Here is a 17,264-nt window from a genome sequence, read left to right on the forward strand (position 1 = left end):
CATCTTTCCTTCTGAAAACTCTGACTTTTATAATAGCTCATTCAGTTCCATTTCGATAGTAAGATTCACGCATGAAGGTAAACGAAAGGAACATAAACTGCATTTTGATTTTTGAGATGTTTGTATCAAAAACTTAATAAAAGGTGTCCCTAAAAATGCATAATTTATGCATGACACTATAAGAATGAATCAGTTTCTCTCCAAATTTTAATTTCTTTCAATTGCATTCATGATAATCAGGAAATTAGGTAATTAATTAAAAGAAACTAATATGCATCAATTCTTTCCATTATATACATCCCATGTTCCCCAAAAATATATACATCAGTTTCATAAGTGTTCTAGCACAAGAAAATATATCTTCCAGGGACAAAGCTGCCTGCCTCAATGATGAATATTTGGCACAGATAAGATGAAATGTGTCGATAGACAAAAAATAATAACGTTTGAAAATGAAAAAAATTAAATAGAAGTGATTAGGAACATTTTCATTAAGAAAAGATTTTTGCAATGAAGTTGAGAACCAGTTTTGTTTCCTCAAAATCTCCTGATTGATTTCAAAATCTTTCTGCAAATGAATTCAATGTATCTGCACAAGGAAAATCCAAAATGCCACAAAATGCTTAGTTATTCTGTAGCATTCTGTAATTCAGGAAAATTCCAGCATATTTCAAGAAGGTATGAAAACAAAAATTGGCTGGCCATCTTGAAGATTAAGGAAAATAGAGTGAAATAAATAAATAAAAGATTATTTCACATAAAAAAGATAAGAGAGAATTGAACTTTTTTAAATCACCATTCACGATTGTAAGACAACATCAACAGCAACAAGTTGAATATACGACTTTCTTTCACCAAAACAAACATACATAAATGATAAAGACTATGCAGAGAGACTTGGGAAGATAGAAGAAGAAATGAGCAATTTTATTTTCAGAGATATGAACAAAGCATATTCAAATAGAGGCAGGTGGAGAAGGACTCACAATTGGTATTTCATTAACAAAAACAAACTAGATGACAAACAGATGCATGTTCCAAATATTGAAAGGAGGCGGGTAACACATAATTTGAGACACTCAGTTCATAAAAGATAAGGATATAGAGACAGTTACAGAAGAATGCGGATGATATGTAGATATAATTGAGTGAGCGATATTTTTTACATAGCGAAGAGTGCTGCCTAAAGGAAGGCTCAGATATGTGATGATAAGACAGAAAGGCGATGAAAAGCACACAAACACAAAACACATAAACGAATGACTGCATTCTCGCAAGATGCAGAAACATGTGCTTAGGGGAGGATCCATGAAAGCATGAGAAAGATCAACGTTAACGGGAGCTGACCGACTAGGACATTGAGATGGATTATCTATCAGGAAAGGCCTCCGAGAAGTGAAGGAAAGGAGAGAGAGAGAGAGAATTAAAGACTCTTGTTGGAAGAAAAATAAGATTGATAATACGAAAGACTGCAATAACACCACTAAAGAGACCCGCCATCCTCCTGAATAAACCAAAACATCTATTGAATAATAAAGAAAAGCAAGACAATCCTACGACAATGACTACTACAGCTATGAGACAACATCCAAAAGTATACAACAATCAACAAGCTTTTTTTAAAATCCATTTATTGCATCCCTTAACAAGTATAGGTGAGAGAAATAAAACAAAGGTAAAGAAAAAAAAACCATGTACGTTTTCTAAATTTTGATGTCAAATATCAGAACAATTAGGAACAAGACCAAACGAAACAGTACAAGGCTGTGCGGAATAAAATTGTTCGCAGAGAAAATAAACTGTATTACAAATTGAAAGATTAGAAAATGGATTTACCATTAAATAAATAATTGTTGTATGTGGAAACATGGAGACCTCATTAAAAAAAATGATTTTTTAGAAATGATTTCAGGTAAAAGAAAGAAATCATAAAAGTAATAAGAAAACCATTTCCCGGAAAGCAAATACACGAGGAAGATTTTTCTTTTTGTTAGTTATTTTTTTAATGCTAACATTATAGTTTAATTTAGAATTTAATTACGGCGTGCAATTTATTACCTTTTCTATGGTTGCTTATTATTTTCTATTGTATTATAGAAGCGGCGCTACCTGCATGCTGAAATTACCAGTGGCCTAGGGCCATCGCAAAACAAGAGATCAACAGCAGAAAAGACGTGATGTGTAGAAATATTTATTGAATGCTCATTTTTACAACAGAAGAGCTATAGCAATTGGAAAGAACGTGCGTCTAAAAATATTGTTAGAAGAGAGGGACATGTAAAGAACTTGATAGTTAATCGCTCACAATGTAAACCAGATGACCACAGGTTAATGAAATAGATGGGCGAAAGTGGTATTTAGCATTTTCCCTCAAAGACTTAAAGACTGGAATGAAGATATTATAAAGCCATGAATGAAGGTTAGGGAAAGAGGAATAATATACAGATGTGAGTGTGAGATAGGCTGAAATGAAAGGCTGAGGTGCATCAAAGTAAACTATATTTTGGCAAGGACTTGGTATTTTAAAAATATTAGGACCATGGTCAATTTAATGAATATCCAGGGATAGAAGTGACCAGTCTATGAGTTATGTACAGATTGTAAATAAATGGTCCATCTCTTCAACAATCAATGTATAAGTAGTGTAAACAAGCCATTTCTCAAGAAAAAACATGATTTACATGAACATATCTGTCAACTTTAAAAAAGAAGAGGCAAATTGAATGACAAAATTCAATCATCTTTGTTCAAAAATCAAATTATTAACTAAATAATTAAAGACAGGCATTTATGGGAAAAATTACAGACATACTCTGATAGCTAATAAATTGCTAAACTCGAAAAAAGTGTAAAAGGAGGTTATTATGCTATGATAGGTTTACTGCGATCAAAGGAGATTAGGTGCTTATCAAATTAATGAGGTGCTAATTATGAAGTTTGGCTAATCAAATGATGAAGCAAATGCATATCAGAATATATTACTGAAACTACAAAAAATTAAAGAAAATCTGATAGGGTAATGACTAAAATGTATGAGAGGTCATAAAAAATGAGGAAGGTAAAGGATGAGGCTGATGTTTCAAATGGCTCAAAACAAGAAAAGCATTCTAGCCAAATGCAATCGACCATTCCATCAAAACGTCTGACGCACTGTACACAAATATTGGAGAAAACTGTTCACGAAAAAAAAGAGTAGTTCTAGTGAAAATAGATTCTATCAATAGAGCAAAATTTCCAAAACAACTTTACGTAGGCTCACTGAATGGCTGCAGAGGATGTACTTTCCTAGACAACACAAGTAGTTTAAGCTGAAGGTAGTACGTATTGGATTCAAAGGGAGAAGAGACTGGTAGGAAACAAAATAGTTTTCCAAATATCGAAAGGATTATCGAGGAATGCCTTACACGCTAACTTAGCATTTGGAGGAAGCATTTTTGGAAACACAGAGGGAAACAGAAAGCAAAGGAAATAAGGCTTTAGGCGAAGCAAATTTATGCACGACGGCGCATTGTGACAACCAAAATGATGTTTCATGGAAGGGAAAGACAGAAAAACAGGTCCAGGAACTTCAAAGCAAAGCCAATGACCAGATAGATAAAATCAACAAGGCGTGCACAGATGACAGGAAGGAGACAATCCAGAAGCCACAGTTATTTACAGAGGCCGCATATGCATGATTAATAACTTGATATTGAAAGCCTTCTTGGAGTCAAATTCTTCTCAACTATCAAAGTTACAAGTTATAGGAAAAATGAGAAAACCACTCAAAGAATACTGACTGGAGCTTGTATACAGAAGTGTCTAATTTTCAGATACAGCACCACAGCTAAATTTTTAAAGAACCAAATGATTTGGATTTCAACATTTCCCAGGAAATTTTCCACTTTTCTGTGCTTTTGAATGCAGTTTTAAGGACCAAAGCTGGAAATTGATATGTTCTTTTTTTCTGATCTTCTTCACAGGTGTTTGCAAACCTCTAAAAAGAAAGTTTTGTCGAGTTCACTGGTCACCCATTGTATGGACTCCTAAGCAAATTAATACTGTCCCATCCACGCACCTTGAGAGTTACCCAATTAATTGTTTTAATTAGTAAGATGAGAGGAAAGATCTCAAATTTGGCTTGGAAGTCAGTTCCCCAACGCTTGAGGCGGGATGGCTCATGAGGGCAGGTAGCGGCTTCGATATGGGAGATAATATAGATATTATTCTAATCTCCCAATAATACCACATCAGTTAAAAAACACCTTTTTTAGGATATACTGTCATTATTTATTGTCAAAATTTGAAAATGTTTATTTTAAATCTGTAAATTTAAAATCGACACGGAAATTTTCAATTCCTTATTAATAAGGTTTATGCTTTGATAGAGTTGCATTTTAAATACATATATATTCTTCAAAATGAAAGAACTAAATCAAAAGCCCACATAAAATTGCTGAACCCCTGTATATATGAAAAGAGAACTAATATACTTGACCATTTCTATTACAGAAAAAAAATTGTAAATCGATTTAATTAAAAAACGGAAAATAATTCTGACACAGGAAAAATAAAGAAAACAAGACTTTCATTAATCCACGAGATAATAGCAACGGAAAATTCAATATTGTAAAAGAGGTGAAAACTGAAAAATATTTTTCCCACGGATATGAGAACGCATTCGTATTAATTTTGGAGCCATGCATTCTGGATAGCGCGGCACAGTTCAACTAATTAAAGAAAAACAATACGAACATTGAACTGAAGTTCTAAGTGATGGGCCTTTATAACCTCTTATAGGATTAAACATAAAATCCGAAAAAGAAAAAAAAATTCGAAACCTAGTTTAAAAACAAAATATGTGAAAACACGCAGTGTTGAAGAAAAGGTAATAGAAACAGTGTTACTGAAGGAAATAGCTATTCTGGGGATACTAACAGGTAACTAAGTAAACTACTTGAGCGAGTTATGAACTAAGCCTTATAATTACGCATGATTATAGCACAACTAACATACTCCATTACTTATCAGAGAGGGTTAAAATTAGCAAGCCTTTTAAATCAACGTCTTAGTGCGACACTAATGTGGATATGAAATCACACAGTGAAAGGAAGAATTGCTTAACAAGTTATTTTACTATAAATCAAGCAAGGACTTACTGCTCATGTCCATAACTCGCAGCTAATTCAGATTCACAAGTAACTTAACATTTTAATGCATATAGAGCGAGGCACCTTTGGGAAAGATTTTAAAGGGAAATCAGGACATGAAAGAACTTTTCATTCAGTGAAACCCATCGTTCTTTTCTACTTCTAGGACAAGAAAGAAAAATTAATTGGTGTGTTTCTTTACTTCAATAAATATACAACCTCGTTCCATCCATTATTTTTTCTCCAGACATAGTATTCAACAAGATTTTATGTAAGCAAAAATCATAAAGCATACAATTTTTGACTGCGAGTCATATAGATTAGTTATGTCTGGTAGGTTATTAGTCATGACATTTCATTTGTTATTCATATAATGACTATACAATTTTGCAAGTCAATTTTATCTCTTTGCTAGACATCGGTCAGAAACATACATTGTGGAAATTTGTGTTACACATGATGGAAAAAACATAAATTTCCCAAAGCCCCAGAAATAATTGATTAAATTGAAAACAAGAGGACAGCATAAAATTTGGCATTAAACATCGCTTACATATATTTTCACGCTTTCAAGCATTGAAAAGCAATTTAAAACTTGCTGTAATAATGGTTGCTATACTTTCAAGAAGGTGCCAAAACTTCTGTCAGAAATAAACTAATTCGCTTGACGCACACCAATCAACTCGACTTTCTCGCCATGAACGTTTAAGTAATCCACCAAGTGAAATCTGAAACTCTTTCTTCATCTACTGGCAGATAGAGAAACGAAGGGTTGCATATCTCTGGTCCCATTACGGGCTTATTAACATTACATCGGATCTGAGGTTTCTGCGATGTTTCTCAACATTAGTAACGGCTTTTGGGGGTTCCTCCACGTAGTACTGGCTAAAGGCAATGACAATTTCTCCTGCCAAGAAGCTGGTGTCTTCAGGCCAGAAGTATCTTGAAGAAGTCTTCTGACTTGTAGACGCCACCAGGATAGCTGGAAAAACTGTCACTGCCTTTAGACGACACTATGCAGGGGAATGTCCGAAAGCTGTTACTAATATCAACGTTACATTCTCGAGCGGAAATATTCAAGGAGGTCAAATGACGTGGGGCATAAAGGGGCATGTTTATTTCATGTAAGGGAGCAGGATTTTCTTTCTTTTTTTTAATGATAAAGTTAAACCAAGATGCAAGAGCCTTATAATAGTGGTAAGAGAGTGAAATGAGCTAACCTCTCGCACTGCCTCAGGGTCCACGAGGCGATGATCCACAAGGACACCATGAAGACGAGGAGGACGGTGCCCGGGCAGATGGTCATCAGCGTCTTGAGCACGAACCTTGTGTTGAAGTTGATGCGGTTGAGAGCGCCTATACTGCGGGATGAGGCGTCCGTGAACAGTTTGCTGTGCAGCAGCATCACGCGGCAGATGAGGTACAGTCGGAGGAACATGGGGAGGCTGAGCGTGACGTCATAAGGCACCCACTTGGACCCTATATCGCCGCCCTTGTTGGCCAGCTTGGTGGTCCAGAGGAAGTAGTACTGGCCGGGGATGGGGTGGACAGCGCAGATGGCCAGCTCCAGCACTATCTGCGCTATCCGCTGCCACGTCATCGCTATCCTCCAGTCGTCGGCGCAATTGTCGATCATGAACAGCTGCGAAGGGTTAGCGGGGAAGGTTGAAAGGAGGAATGGAAGAGAAAGAAGGGAAAATGATGAGGATAGGGGATAGGGATAGATGTGAAGAGACGCAGGTTCAATAGGAGAGAGAGAGGAAAGAAGAAAAAAAGTCAATTAGTCACGACCATTCTTTGCTGAACATCCGATTCTGTGCCCGCGGTAATGCAATGTTCCATTCGCTCACATGGCCACAAGAAGGACTACGTCTGGGCTCGATTCAACGCAGTGAATTCCATAGAGGACAGGAATCAAACACCAGTCTATAATTATAGAGGGTGGAGAAAAATTATGTCACGAAATTTTGACCCAGGATACCAGCAGGAACCACTGTGCATCAACCTTATTAATATGAGCGTCTGGTAATGTGATGTTCGAATCGATATTGGGTCCATAGAATCCATTCTGCTGAAATAATGTTAGTACCTGATTTTTTCATTCCATCCTTTTCCTCCCATCATTACTCATCTTTTATATCAAATTTTTATGCATTTCTTCCTTGTTGATTAGCCATTATTTGTTTCTCCTCCGTCTTAATATTACGCTAGGCGCCACATGAATAGAATTGAGAAGTCATACTACGAGTCTGATTTCCAAAATGTAATATGACGAAGTAATTCATTGATAGGAGTCAAACTCTAGGCTAATACAGAACGCGGGGTTATTATACCTCGGAAGCCAAAGTGACATGCTTCATTACGGTTAGCGGCATGACATTCGGTGCAATATTAAATAAATGACTAAGTTCAATAAACCATTCACATTCAATGATCTTCTCAAAATAACCGAATGACGAACTAACACATGAATGCATTTAAATCGAAAAGATTTTCACGAGAAGTATTTCAAGACATTTAGCATGGCGGAGTCATTCGATTATGTGTCACCGAGCCAAACGCCAATCCAATGCAGATGGAGATTATTCCTGGCAAATCAAGCGACGAAATATGACCATAATGTAACGCTGATATTACGGAAGATACGCAATGCAAGACAGGACGATCCGAATAAATTTAAAGATAACTAATAAATTGTTAATAAAATTCCACACATTTTTCTAACTTAACATCTCATCATGCTCTTGAAACAAGATACCTCAATTCCGTGATAACGCACTTTCATGTGACTTACTATTGTGATATTTTTCAGCAATAAATTGTTAGAAATAGATAAATATATAGTGAAAACAAAGAAACGAACTTCATACTCAATTAATAACAGCTCAAGTATCCAGCGTAGTGAATACATAATATATTGGTTTAAAACAATACATAATGAGAAATGAAGGTAGAGAGAAAAAGAATTTAAAAATTAATTAAGTCTAGACTATTTTTTTCAGTTTACTGGATTCTACAACAGCGGTAGGTCAATTCTCCTTTCACTACGTCAAAAGAAATGCGACTCGGCTGGATTTGTGATTGTGAACGCGATACCGTGCATCTCCAGTACTTAAATGAGCAAAATGAACAGGGCCATTGATGGAAATTCTAACTTTAAATGTGTAAAGAGGATACTGTGATCGTTTTGAATATTCTTCTTCCTAAATATTACGCAAGGTGTCACATGAATACAATTGAAAAGGATTTTATTATAAATCTTAATTCCAAAATTCGACATGACGAAGCAATTCACTTACAAGAGCTGAACGCCAGACTAATACAGAACGCGGGGTTATTATGCCTCGAAAGTCAAGCGACGAACTCTGAGCAAAACGTGGCGATTCTGTTATGACAGGTACGCCACGTAGGACAGGACGACGCTACATGCTGATCATAAAAAATTGCTACACAATAGTCGCTGAAGTAATTGATGAGGCGATAATAATATGGGAAATTGCCATGTAGAATAGTCCACTCCTGCACGGTGCCAATGACTAAAAGCTTAGCGTGCAAAATAAGGAAAGAGAACAAAGGAAGAAAAAATAATGCCTCTGCTACTTTTTAAGGGGACCGTATTACTTGGACACGGTAATAGGGTGGTTTCCTATTTTTTTATTGCCTAAATCGAAAGATTATTACTCCTGGAGTACGTATTTCACGCTTTTAGATTTTTAAATGGCGATATCTATTTTTCGCGATTAAATGAAAAGGGAAAAATTTCAAGCGCGCGAAAACGCGACGGCTAGGTATGAATGCCGGGAAAACTCCGTATGACGTCGTTCTAGTTCCCGCTGCCGCAAGTGAGGTGACCTTGGGGCGAGGCTTTGAGCGCTGATACGACGCAGGATGCTAGCAGGTAGCAGAGTACCATGCTAGCTGGTAGCGCTTGGCTTAAATAAGGATTATTAATACCCTATCAATCGATAGAGACTTTCCGACCACAGGCAATTTTAATAAGTGATTATTAAGAGATGTTTCCCTGAGCTCTGTGCCACATGCATGCATTGGTAATCTCAGACGGTGAAAAACTCCTGACTACTCGTATTGAATCTAGGTCCCTGTGACGTCACATGGAGTGGCATCGCATAACCGCCAATCTGGCCTCTTTCTCATGAGGTTAAAATTGATCATCAACATTCGTCTATGCTGGGATATCTAAAACCAAATAATTTATATATTATGAATACACTTATGGTGGGTAACGAATCGCAATCAATGCCTTTCGTTTTCTTTGATGAAGGAAACTACCCTGTTGAGAAAATACACGAGAGCACAAAACCCTACACACGGCCGGAATATATGCAAACTCGGACGAATCGTGACTCAGCACTCAACGCCCTGAGGACGAAGGCAGAGTTAGCCATTGAAACGTCTGACCGAACCGCTCACCTGGTGGGAATCCCGTGAAGTATTCATCCCCACCGTGCACCAAGTGTTACATTAGAGGTCTTACATTTTAAATATGTAGCTCGGCGGAGTAATTCAACCGTTTTTATCGTGCGGGATGCGATCGAAGACTTTGCGAGTTCAATGAACGAGTTCAATAAAAAATGATCGCAGACTTTCCTGGCGAATCGAAGGCTATTCGGGAATTCCACCGGGTCAGGATCTCCAACTCCACCTCGGCCGACGTTTCGACAAATGACCATGGACAACTCGTTCATCGAAACGTCGACCAAGATGGAGTTGGAGAACCTGACCCGGTGGAATTCCCGAAAATCCTTCCACGAGTTCAATGAAAGCTCAATGAATGTTGCGATTGAAGACGAATCCTGCCATTGTTTGGATTCTTCCCCTCTCAATATTACGCAAAACGTCATACGAATGTATCTTTCGAAAAGAATCTTACCATAAAGCGCGATTATAAAAAATTCAGCATGGCGGGGTCATTCCCTCCACGAAGCATACGGTAACCTAATAGAGAACGCGGGGAATTATTATATACAGCAAGTCAGGTGACAGAACAAGAGAAAACGATGCGGTCATAGGACTTCGGAAGACACTTGCTGATAAATTTTATTAATAATACAGACAAAAGAAACCCTAAATGAGTTGGTTGCACACTTCCCACCCCCTCTATAAAAAGGCAGTATATTTTTCTTGCGGTAAATTGATTGAAAAAAGTTAAATGAATGTAAATAAAACGAAAGAATAATCTGTGCACCTCATATCAATTCCAGAACACCCAAAAAACCCATTACAAGATTGGAGAAAAATACGAAAAACTTCATTTAAAGCAAAAACTTGATCAACTTCTACAAGTTTTGTCGCTTAAAGCTCGCACGTAAGAAACTGCATGCAATAAAACTGTAAGTTTTTCAAAACTCCACATTTGAAGCACTAAAGACAGTCAAGTAATTCGATAATAAGAGGACTCAATGTGATGCCCTTGACTAGTGTTTCATCACGAAAGTAATTCTATAAAAACCTTCTATTTTTAATGGCCGACCCGGACTTGATAGAGATGATATTTTCACCTTTATAAAATTGTTATATTATTTTCACTAAATCATGTGAAAAAAATTCAACCGAAGTTTTCAACATTATTTTTCTTTAGGTATCATCGCGCACATCCTCAACCATCAATGCAATTATACTTCCGTTCCTCCTATTGGTGACATTATCATCATAAGCTATCAGTTCGAAGACTCGTTTGACGCAGCTACCATTCATCTATCCTATCTGATAGCCATTTCATAATGATGTATTTCTTCTCATTTACGTCCATTATAACTTGTCCTATTAGGGTGGTCCTTATTTTAAAAATTTTCGAATTCCTTTCGGGACGCCCCACAGTTTTGTTCCATTTGGTGAGAAAATAAATCGTGACAATTATTTTTGCAATCGAATACTGGGAAAATGTGCCGCATCGGACTTAAATTTTAGAAATGTTGGTATTATTGGGTGTTTTTCGCACATAACTTAAGATGATTTCACTCTCGGATTATTCTACCACATCTATGTTTTTTAACAACGATTCGTAAGACATTTTCAGTGTATCACCTCAAACATCTTTCATTTATACCCTTTGGTTCCCGGAATATCGCAGCGAGAGTGAGCGCGCGCCACCTTAGGCACACATTTTAGGTGGAAGGCGGGTTGCATACTCTCACTATCTGTTGATCATTCTCACCCATCGTAAAACCAGAAAATTCTTTAGATAAACTTTAAAGTTCGTCAAAAAGTGTCGTATGTAACTCGTTCGGGGCTGTCCCTTCCCCATCTTCTCTTCCATTAGTCCGAATACGATTGCTTTCATCAGGCCATCATGCCTCATAATGTGGCCAACGAAGTTATAGCTTCTTCTTAAAGTTTTTAGAAGACTTCTTTTCTCCCTCTCTTCTAAACATTTCCACGTTACTTACCCGGTCGATTCATTTAATATTCACGAGAAATTTAATCGGAGTAAATAACTATCCCTCAAATGCTCTTAAATCTGCAACGAATTTTCTTACTAGTAATTAGCGATTGCGATGCATATCAGTCACGATTTTTTACGCATGTTCTCGATTTCAGGCTGTTTTAACTTAGTAGGAACGTCATTAGGACCCGGTTCGAAAAACCCTCTGATATTAAGTTAAAAAATAAATTGCACTAAGTCAAAAATGACACGAAATTAAGTAATGATAGAGTAGCGTAGTGTAGATAAAGCGTAGACTGCTGAATTTTACAATATTTTTCCTAATATTGACGTAACGTTACATCTCAGTCACACTTCTTTACATACTTTCCGGGGTGAAGGAAAGAGTGTCGGGCTTTGAACCACTTGAAGTAGTGGAAAGAGGAGCTCGGAATGTAGCGGACATAGTCTGCTACGCTTCTAACGTTCTGCTTTTTTTTAAACTGAGCCTTACGTACTCACTGGCAGAAGTTGGACTTAATTTAACCCATTTCTGGCCAGAAAACTTTGTGCTTCCGATTATTAAGATATTTAGGTACGTTGCTTATACGGTTGTCTTTAGTAATCCCGTGAGTATTTTGGTTAAACATCAACTTGTTTCTTCAGAATGACCAGTAGCAACATAGATACAATGGGTGGTAGTAAGGTTATAATCTAATGTTGGTCAATTTCTATGAGTGACCTTGATGGAAAGGACGAGTCTTCTGGGCAAATATATATTTGGATAAAAGAAAGTTAAAATAACCTACAAAATACCATTTTCTGTTTATTTTCATGATACTGACAATAATTTACAATAAAAATAGTTTTATTTACTCCTGCATTTTGATTTTAGAGCTGAATTACGAAGATATTAAGAGAAGGAGCTTTAGGTGGTCTCCAAGGTCATAGGACCAGAATTGAGCCACCATCGAATAAGAAAAATGTATGCCAATGAAAGAAAATAATAATGCAGTAAATGATACATGAGTCATTTGAAAAAATTTCAACCCTGAAATTCTTGACATGATTTTACGGCATACAAATGAAGAAGCAGAACGAGCTCGAAGTCTAAAAATGATACGGTAGAACTAAAATCCTTCGTTGGAGTTTTGATATTGTTCGGTGCAAACAGTGATAGCAAGTTAGAATTGCATGACTGGCGGTTACATAGATTTGGAAGGTCCTCCTATATTGCTGCGAAGAGTTGAAACTGATAACTGGAAACATTGCCTTATTTGATGAAAAGTCTACTCGGGGAAAGACAAAGATGAGAAGACAAAGTGGAGCCTATTTTTCGGTATTCCAAATGGTCAATGCGATATCACCCAAATATTACATTTGTGAACCCGATATTTTAGTTGATGAAATGTTATCATTGTTTAGGGGATGGTGTAGATTCATAGTATTCATGAAACCATAACCAGGGTAGTATGGGATACTTATAAGAATGTTCTCCAACTGTTATGAGAGGTATGAGCTCAACAAAATAAATCATAATATAATATCAAAATAAATGTTCAACTGTGTCTTGTTATAAAATAATTGCTTGTAATTAATAGTTGGCGTCCATACTGAATTTTCGTATCGCACCCATTTCTTTCCGTCAGTGCGCTTATTTCGACTGGCTCCAAAAATAAACTACTTAGTGGATTAAATAATTGCAACCTTCAACAACACATTTGCTACAGCAAGAAAGAGAGAGGGTTTTCTTCGAGAGCTTCACACACTCAGAATAGTGGGATGTAGCCATATGGCTATGGTGGGCGGTTAAATGGGTAAATAGCGGCCAACGGAAACTCACTCATTACTTCCCAGCCTGCTGATTAAAATAAATGAAACGAGGAGGATTAGCGTTGATGCTCTCGAGTGGGGATTTGAATACCTATTCTAGTTTTTGTTTAGAGGATAGATAATGCATTTCGAATGGAATCTCTCTCCTAGGGTGTCGTCTTGGAAGCAATTAAGGCACATCAGCGTGGGTCGTTTCTCATCGTGATCCTGCCGCCATTGTCTACGTCTTCTGCATTCACATCATGTCTGGAGACATAAGGCGAACTCTTTCATTTTTTTTTTCGCGGCGACGGGAGCATCTCGTCCAGCCGTAAAACTCGCCCGCGAGGCGGCTTCCGCGACAGGGCAGGTTATATTTTAGTGCTGCGTCTCGCCAGAAACCTATTAAGAATCCAGGTAGCTTCTCTTAGATTTATGGCGCTAGTCTCTTGGGTTCACACCACATCATAGGAGTATTCCTGAAATTAAGGCATTCCTCCTTTTTATTCCTGACGCGGTACGATTTTAATGCTTGCGCATAAATCGCTCGTGGTTGACACCGTTTCTGGCTTGGTTACGTCCCGGAAAGCTCTACAAGGATGCGCGTGACGGACAGCCGCAAATTCGAAATAAAACTGTTAAATGTGAATTTGCAGAGATGAGACCATCCCATTCATTATTTTAGAACATTGCAGCAAAAAAATAGCAGCAATTATAACAGCAGATACCTATGATATTTAAATATAGGCATGTGGATTGTGTACAACTCAAAATTATTAAAAAATAATACATCTCATATTTATGCAATTCTAATTTTTTAATAACACTCACATTGTCCGTTCCCTAATTTTTGTCATCTTCCTTTTAATAACATTTTATTATAAGCTCTGATGAAGAATAATAAAAGTAAATTTTTCTCATATCAGGACTAGCATGATTATTTTATTTATTACATTTTTTCAGACATAAAGACTAACTTTCAGTAAATAAAAAGTTGGATCATTTTCAACACTTCTGTCATAAGTTGATGTTAATTAATGGAATCACGATTATTAATGAAGTTATTGGAATTTAGAATCGGATTTCCAAACGCCAATTTAAATGTGAATTAAAATATTCTAAACAGTTTTCCGGTCGGCAGAGCAACCGGAGGACTGGGTAAGACTGTATTTATTCCACAGTTGTTGAATTTACTCGATTGGCTTCCGAAGCTCAGTGTTATTTTCAAGTGATTACAAAGACCATTTGTTTGGGAAGGACCACATGAGAATTTACTTTCCAAAATATGCATAAAATCGATTCATTGACCTCATCAACTTTATCTAATTTGACTTATCAAAGGTATTATTCCATTTTTCATGCGTCTGTTTTCCTTAATTTGAATGAAGTACTTTTACAGCTCCAAACCTTATCTCAGTCACTCTATGTATAATCTGCAGGTTGGTTTGGATTGACGAGAGTACATTTGTAGATATTTTTCTTGAGGTTTGGGTCTAAATACAACATAACATAGCAACAAGAACTAATACCAAACTCAACGATATTTCAATTGATGTATGTGGATTTATGTACTTCACAAAATTAAAAAAATAAATATAATTATGTAAATTATAATTTTTAAATAACAATCACAGTGACCGTTTTCTAACTTTTTATCGTCGTCATTTTTATAATATTTCATCATAATCCATGAGGAAGAACAATAAATGTTCGCAACGCTTGGCGTACTGAAGTGTTTGTTTGAAGACGTACAATTCAAGAAAAGTATCTAGTAACATATGCGTATATAGTTTAGTAAGACTTAAAATCCATTGGTCAGAATGTATTTGAGAAAGAGTATACTGTTGTGCTGGTGAGATTATATTTAGGTGATGCACTTCTGAATTTCAATAACTTCATTATTAATCGTCATAAAATAAATTAACGTACAGAAATTGCAGAAGTTTTGAACATATTCCTATATTTTATTCAATGAAATCCAGTCTTTATTTCTGAAAAAATGAAATAAATAAAATAATAATTTCAGTCCTTAAATGAGAAAAATATCCCAAGTATGGATGGATAGAATGGCTTCATATCCAATCCATTGTTAAGAGTATAGCTCACTCCAGGCTTGGATTGATACTCGTTTTCAAGTGTTCAGGATAAAGAGCTACTTAGTTCCTTCCAATGGGCTACTTGGAGAATTTTTGTGAGGGTATTTTGAACGCTCCGGGATATGAACCATAGCAGCCCAGCGGTCTCTCCTCATACTATCACGCTCCATTGCTAAGCTATCAAACCCATCACATTCGTCATACAGGTATTTTTCGTATTCATCCTGCATTTTATGAGCAAGGAACTTTCTGAAGGTTCACACTCTATTGCGAATTATTTATTTCCAAATTCTCTTCTACTCGCTTATTACTTCTGTGGCAACAATTAAGACGAAAGAAAAAGTGAATTGTAAAAAAATATCGCGAAGATTGAGCCAGTACCGATAATCGAGGGGCATGGAAACAAAAAAATTGCATTTCATGGTAACACTTATTACCCCTGTAGTAAGCTTTAGATTATTCTTGTTACAAATAGGGCGGTTCCATGAAAATGTCAACTTTTTCTGTCGAATTAAAATTTAGGCTGGAAATATTTTATCTTGATTAATCAACAGCTAAATGATTGAATTTTATGAAACCAGTATTTGAAGCATTATTCAGAGCCTTATGAAAATATTTCAAATTATACTTCGATTCACAGACCTTTGAAGATGTTTGAAATCATTATGCTTAGGAGGTTGACCTGGAAGTAATTCCGTCACATGTTAATTTTGGGCATATTTAGAAGGTATTTCGATAATTAATTTTATTTATATATACAAGCACCACCTTCATAAATATTTTTTTGATCATGTACAGTTAGAAGTTTTGCAATTGTTATGTATTTTAAAATTTAATCGAAATATCTTATTGTATAGTTTTCTCTAAAGGTAATTCCGTCAATAATGGAATTGCCCAATAATAATCCCCTTCAACGAACAATTTACCGAAGAATGAATGAAAATAAATAGAAATTTACTCGGAATATATTCCTCATGCTTTCCACACTACAGGAGAAAAAATCACGGAGGAGAATTTCACAATTAATACATTGATTTCGGAGGCATAATCGACTTCTTATTTTTTGAGGATGGACTCCAGTAAAATTACGCAAATAGCAAAGGAACATACGCAATTTTGCTTCACGATTTTATGCAGCAGCATTTCAACGATCTCAGCATGCTTTATTGGAAAATGGGAGACATGAAACTCCCTCGGTTCCACATCCAAAAGCAAAATTCTCAAGTTTTCCAAAATAAATTCAACACGCATTTTATTTGAAAGAATTGAAATATTAAAGACAAATCATCATATTGCAATATTTTTTATTTTCTCGGAAAGGATGTGTTTTAAAATTGTAAATTTTAACTAATAACACACGGAATATTGCCATCATAAATAATAAATAATGCGTTCAAAATAATTTAATTTCTCGGAATGGAGACAGTTATTATGAAATCCAACCGTAATTTTGAAATAAGCTTCGATCATTCTTAAAATTCGTTGAACTACATGACATTTACTGGCAAATAGAAAACACCATACATGGTGAAAACCCGATATTCCACGCGCCATACAGTCGACGATTTCGCGGCTACTTAAGCTAACCAATAAAGATTATTGATATGATTTTCAAGACAGATGCGCACGAAGGGTTCATCAGTTATAAATGATCATAAAATTTATCAAGCGATCATGCTTGTAAATCGTGCAAGGGTCATGCGTGGCAGCGATGAGTTAGTCAAATCCTATATGTAAATTATTTTGCGAAAAGGCAAACATTTACTGCGGTTCCATCATATATATTAACCATTAGAATTCCAAAAAATTCGTATAATGCATTTGAATTAGAAAATTTTGGGTCTC

At 36.1% G+C, this 17,264-nt stretch overlaps 1 protein-coding gene across 6 annotated transcripts in view; it reads right to left on the reverse strand.

The window, feature by feature from the left end:
• The window catches only part of LOC124167260 (small conductance calcium-activated potassium channel protein), a 671,763-nt gene that overhangs the window by 25,352 nt on the left and 629,147 nt on the right, over nucleotides 1-17,264 (reverse strand). For all 6 annotated transcript variants that reach the window (XM_046545150.1, XM_046545148.1, XM_046545149.1 and 3 more), the window contains one exon: nucleotides 6,350-6,771. In XM_046545150.1, the coding sequence (XP_046401106.1) occupies nucleotides 6,350-6,771 (422 nt within the window). The remainder of the gene's footprint in view (nucleotides 1-6,349; nucleotides 6,772-17,264) is intronic.

This window comes from Ischnura elegans, chromosome 10, assembly GCF_921293095.1.
Source record: "Ischnura elegans chromosome 10, ioIscEleg1.1, whole genome shotgun sequence".
NCBI lineage: Eukaryota > Metazoa > Arthropoda > Insecta > Odonata > Coenagrionidae > Ischnura > Ischnura elegans.